The sequence below is a fragment of the Chenopodium quinoa genome, unplaced genomic scaffold, assembly GCF_001683475.1.
Source record: "Chenopodium quinoa cultivar QQ74 unplaced genomic scaffold, ASM168347v1, whole genome shotgun sequence".
In the NCBI taxonomy this organism is placed as follows: Eukaryota; Viridiplantae; Streptophyta; class Magnoliopsida; order Caryophyllales; family Amaranthaceae; genus Chenopodium; species Chenopodium quinoa.
Window position 1 is genome coordinate 493,848 of NW_018743014.1, and position 5,810 is coordinate 499,657.

Below are 5,810 nucleotides of genomic sequence, written 5' to 3' on the forward strand. Positions count from 1 at the left end.
TTCGCGGAACACTTGAATCTTTCTCGAAATGTACTTGTATAGTTGTATAGTCCATACAAAGTATAGAAGTAAAATCTCTCTCCATGGAAATTACTAACCAGTAACATAAGCAATCATTCGACTTCGTTGAAAGTTCTATGGAAGACTTTATTATTTTGGAAGACGGAAGACTTTGTCATTGTTGTTTGGGTCCAATTCAGTCTATCTAATTGGGCCTAGTACAAATAACTCAATTCAAGCCCAAAACAAGGTTCAACCCTCCAAAAGCATGCTAAGGTCAAGAAAAGCCCAGTCAAGATGGTCAGCCCATTTGACTTCAAAGGCCCAGTCCTTCCCAATTGAATCAAGGTATAAAAGCCATCAATTACACTCATTTACATAAATGCACTTAAAGCCTCAAGCACAAACTCTCTTGCATAGCATTTACTCTAAACTGAACTGACTTTAGCATCGTAGGGGCATTCCTCGGCAACCACCCCCGAGGCTAGTTTACGTGTTCTTTGGTGTGCAGGAAATCCTCAGCTCCTACGTTCATTGGACCGAGATTAATCATCTCCACCTAAATTGGACCGTCCGAAGGTCCTACTGTTTTCTTACCGAAACAATAGTTACAAAATTAATGTTTCTACTCCGTATTATATATGGTTGGTTGTTAAAGCCCCTTGTCATATTCCACCCTTATCCTTTCTCTCACTCACTCGCCCCCAAAAATGAATCAATCACACAGAATGACCAAAGACGAAGAAGGTGATTCCATACTCGATGAAAGAAGTGAGAATTTACAGGAGATGACACTACATTTAGCTTCTAAACATGGGCATGCCAATATTGTTCATCAAATAGAGGAGTTGGGGCCGAGCTTGGTTAAAGCAATTAACGAACTGAAAGAAACTCCGCTAGTCGATGGTTGTCGAGGCGGAAACCAAGAGGTGTTGGAGACATTATTGGAGGCTAAACCTTGGGTATTTCATGACTCTAACTGTAAAAGTGCTGTGATGTTGGCTTGTGAACATGGACATAGTCACCTGATGAGGCGTTTGATGTCAGAGATAGATAGTACTGAAACTGATTTTTTCTCTCATTCGTCAAATTTTGCTGCTGATTTTTCCTGTCTACGTATTATTGTCTCTCGTGGCGGCGCGTATAGAGGTAAGTTAGATTTAGCTAAACAACCCTCTGTTTAATCCCTTTATTCCACTCTCCTTCCATTTCGTGTACGTAGTTTAACGAAATTATGGGTTAGGAGCTGAGGACCATGTAATAATTAGTATACAGTACTAGCATTTTTTTTCCTCCCTTTTTTCGTCTTTTTAAGGCTTTTTAAGAAAAGGGAAATTGGTTTTAATATTTAACTTTAGCCGATTAATTTATTGACCTTACAAGTTATCAAACCTATTATAGCGTATCACCAGACACGTCATCACATTATAAGTCCAAAAAAAAAGAAATCTACCTCCCTCAGCCATCGTCGTCAGACACCCCTCTCCTCAGCCCCACCCACCCCTCCCTTTCCCTTACCATCGAAACCATCTCACCACCGGTCAAAGTAAGGAGATAGGTTGGGGTGCATAGGGAGATGGGATCGCATATGTGCCAGAGGTGGTGGTCGGATTTTATGTAAAACAAGGAGAAAGATAAGATTAGGGGGAGGGAGGAGAAAGAAAAAGAAATATATAATTTCTTCGTTTCTTTAGTTGCATCACTTTGTAAATTGTGGATTTCGAGACAATTTTTGGAGATGAGAGAGATAGAAAGAATATTAAAAATGGACCCATAGGAGAGAGATGAAAGAGTTTATAAACTAATTAGTGTATGACACAGTGGAAATTTATCAGGTGGAGGGTTCAGGTGGGTCGGGTAAGGGAGGGGGAGGGGATGCGCCGGCGTTTGGCCGGCGATTGGGTTGGATGAAGGTGGCAGTGGTGGGCAGAGGTGGCTGGGTAGATTTAGGAATTTAATTTTTAATTTTTAATTTTTATTTTTAAAAACAAATAAAATGGTGACACGTGTCACTGTTGGCCCCACTTAACAAATTTTTTGGACGGAAACCGTTAAGTGGTGGTAAAATCCAATTTTATAAAATTTTTCTGGTAAAATAATTTTTGTTTTTTTGGTTGTTAAAAATCATTTTCGGGTTTTTTTTTATTTTCTGGTGTTAAAATCCAAAATTTCCTTTATTAAATGCATATGGAATATATTTTGTATATAATTGCCAAATTTGAAAATTAAATATTATAGGATATATAAATTAATGTTCATGAAGATTTGTTAAAAAAAAAAAAAAAAAGAAAAGTAAAAGTGGCGGGAATTTTTTAAATCAGAACATGATAAGTGTCAGATTCGCTTTTAGTATTATATTATTGATTGATGGGAATTTATGGTCAAAGTTTTTGAAATTTAACCCTATTATTTGCATTGTGGCAAAAATATAGGGACAAATGGAAAAGTGGTGTAAAATTTATACTGAGTAACAAAACATGCACTATTTCACATCAAGATTAATCCGTATGAAGTACTACGTATAAGATTTATAACTTCTATATCGATCTTGATCTAAAACTACTACATTAATCAGTGTGTTGATGTTTATACAGAATTTATCAGGGAGCTAATAGAAGCGTGTCCAATTATCATGGAAAGGTCAGATGAAGATGGACTTAACTTACTGCACTATGCTTGTGGATATGGTGAAACTGACATCGCAAAAATGTTGCTCCGATTGAATCCTAACCTTGCCCAATCTTGTGACAATCATGGCTTTGCTCCTCTGCATCACGCAGTAATGCGAAATAAAATAGCTATCTTTAAAGAATTTGAGGAATTTGCTCCTTCTGCATTTAAGCTCTTGACCCAGTATAAGCAAGAAACCGTGTTTCATCTTGCAGTTAACAACCATCTTTTTGATGCTCTTATAAGCTTGATCCAAGTTATTGGTGACAACAATGATCTCTTCCATCTCTTCCATAAAGGAGGCCAAGAAGGAAATCATGTCTTGCATCTTGCTATCTATCATACATCAGTTAAGGTATGTTAAAACAGTAAAATCCCGCTATTTTTTTTCCCTTAGACCCTGTTTTCTTCAACTTATTTTTGTTTAATTGAAATTATTTTTATTGAAATGAAATTTTGTTTACTTATTGAAATTAATTGTACTAAACTGATATTATTTTACTGATTAAAGCTTATTTTTACTGATCTTCTATTACATTTGTTAAATTTACCATTTTTATAGAACTAAAATTATTTTTACTGAATATTATTTTGTTAAGGTGAAGAGAACAAGACTTATTCATGTCATCTATCTTAAGCTCCAACTCATGTTAATATACTTCAATTCTTTCTTTCTTAGTTTTGCTCTCTTTATACAGGTTCACAGCTGACTATCTGTGTACAATGCACGAGACTAATAACTAGTGTTTCTTAAGCGCAACTAAATTTTTTTAGTGATTAGGCACTGATTGCTTCACAGTTATAGAATAGTCTGATCTGCAGTGTTCAATTTGAGATCAACATGACATATTGAAGTGAACAGTAACACTTCTAATATTTTACAGATTGCAGAGTATCTGATCAACAAAGCAACAAAGAAACTACTAAAAACCAAAAATAAGGCAGGGCTTACTGCTCTTGACCTTCTTGAGAAGTATAGACCAGACGATGTTGTCGCCCAGTATCTCAAGGAACTCTTGTTAGAAAAGCATCATAAAGTTTATTTCAACTCAAAACCAAAATCCGTTGATAAATTAAGCCAGGAAGATGAAGGTACAAGCTATTTGGACAACTTTCAATGTTACACATTTTTGTGCATGTTTGGTTGATTTTTTGTCTTATCAATCGATATTACCTTCTTTTGCTGAGTTTATGCATTCATTTTCGCAAGATTGTTATGAAATCTACCCTCTTTATACCACTTATTAACTTCTTGGTTAAAATATGGAGAATGGTGAGTAAGACTTAAGTTTCACAAACTTAAGAAATTTACTTTTCCTAGCAACATGTATATTCGTGACTCAGAAATCCCTTTTCTTTGCCCTTAAGCAGATCTTTTGAATTTACATGACGAGCCTAAGAGTGAGAGGGTCACAATGTCACATAACTACATAAGTTGAATTTTACTTGAGCCTATGTTCATGTTGTATAATTGTTTTCGTAATGCCATTAACATGTTTTATGTTTATATCTTATTAAGATTCAACAATTATCATGTTTACAATCTTTATTACAGACTTCACCAAAAACAATCTTTACACTAGAATTCCTGCATCTTCTAGTATTAGTAGAGAGGATTTATAACAGTATCTATCATTTCTTGATTTGGAGGATTAGTGACCATTGAGCACAAAACAGACAAAATTCTATCAAGAAATTCTTCGTCAACTTCATTGAATTCACGTACTGATGGTACTGCATATCAGGGTCGTAAAGGTGCGTTTCAGGATTAGACTCTTGCCTTTCTCAATCAAACCCAGCCTTAATAATTTATGATCTTTTTTGTTGTATGAGCAAAAAGTTTTATTATTACTGATTAATGTTATACTCTTATGTCAGCAAATGCATCTTATCAAAAGCCCTTATATAAAGCTGTGAAAAAAATTCTTGCGACTTTAAAAACAGAAAAGGGTGTTCGTAAGGATAGACAGAAGAAAAGGATGTATGAAATGCACATAGAAGGGCTTCAAAATGCAAGGAATACGATCAACATAATCGCAATCTTAATCGCTACGGTAACATTCACAGGATGCCTGAGCCCTCCCGGGGGCTTTTTTCAAGAAGGAGCTAACAAAGGAAAGCCAGTGTTGTCGCAAACAACAGCATTTAAGGTGTTTGTGTTCAGCAACGATGTAGCCCTCTTCTTGTCTCTTGGCATCGTTGTCATTCTTGTCAGCATCATTCCTTTTCGTACCACACCGATGCGAAGGGTGTTGACTCTAACACATAAGCTCTTATGGCTTGCAGTATTCTTCCTAGCCATAGCTTACATTGCAGCAAGGTGGGCTACAACCCTACAAGTCCAACACCTAAAAAAGACATCCGGAATTGTGTTGTCTATCTGTGGCGGGTTCTTATGCATAATCTTTGTTGGATTGAGTATTATGCTACTCAATGACAAGAGGAAGACATCTAAGTTGAGAAAGAAAAAAAAATTAACAGTGGGGACCTTTTCATCATTTGAAACTAATGTGCTAAGTGAAGTTCCATCTGGGTATATCACCTATTAAGGCTACAAAGCGTGAGACTTGTAATAAATACTTAAGGCCCTATTTGGTGATTAGAAGTGAGTTGATTGATGATAGCCAATTGTGTTAGCTGTTTTGCCTATCTATTAGCGATTAACATACCCAGGCCTTGGTAAACTCTTCTCGGTCACTTTATGTTGTGTGTGAGTGATGTTCCTAATTGTTTTTATATTCCAAGAGTTTTCTTCAGTTGCCTCTCGATGAATTTGTGATCAAGGTGAATGTGGCATTCAAGTACTTGTGATGACAGATATAATCAGCGGAGTACGACCTTATCCTAGCTTGAGAATTGATGAGACATTGTGACTGTGAGGCTGCCCTTCTTTTTCTGTGAAATCATTTCATACGGGTCCTGGGCAATTCATTTCTGCCTTTCTCTGGCTCACCATTAGATATCTAGAGGCATAAGCATCCACTTAACACTCCAAGCTCTATGATGTAAGGCTTTGATATGTAGCCATGCAAAAAATATCCTTGATCTAATACATCCGGCATTGGCACTTCACCCCATTCTTCCTTGTGAAGGTCAAAGCTTGGGATCATTTCCCTCGAGTATTCAAAAATCAATGGATC

At 36.3% G+C, this 5,810-nt stretch overlaps 1 protein-coding gene across 1 annotated transcript; it reads left to right on the top strand.

Annotated features, from left to right (window-relative positions):
* Positions 1-566: 566 nt before the first annotated feature.
* LOC110729846 (ankyrin repeat-containing protein At5g02620-like) lies at positions 567-5,406 on the top strand. The gene is made up of 5 exons (XM_021909625.1): positions 567-1,149; positions 2,595-3,025; positions 3,555-3,762; positions 4,327-4,425; positions 4,549-5,406. The coding sequence occupies exons 1-5, from the start codon at positions 711-713 to the stop codon at positions 5,217-5,219; spliced, it is 1,848 nt and encodes a 615-aa protein (XP_021765317.1). The 5' UTR covers positions 567-710; the 3' UTR covers positions 5,220-5,406.
* The last annotated feature ends 404 nt before the right edge of the window (positions 5,407-5,810 follow it).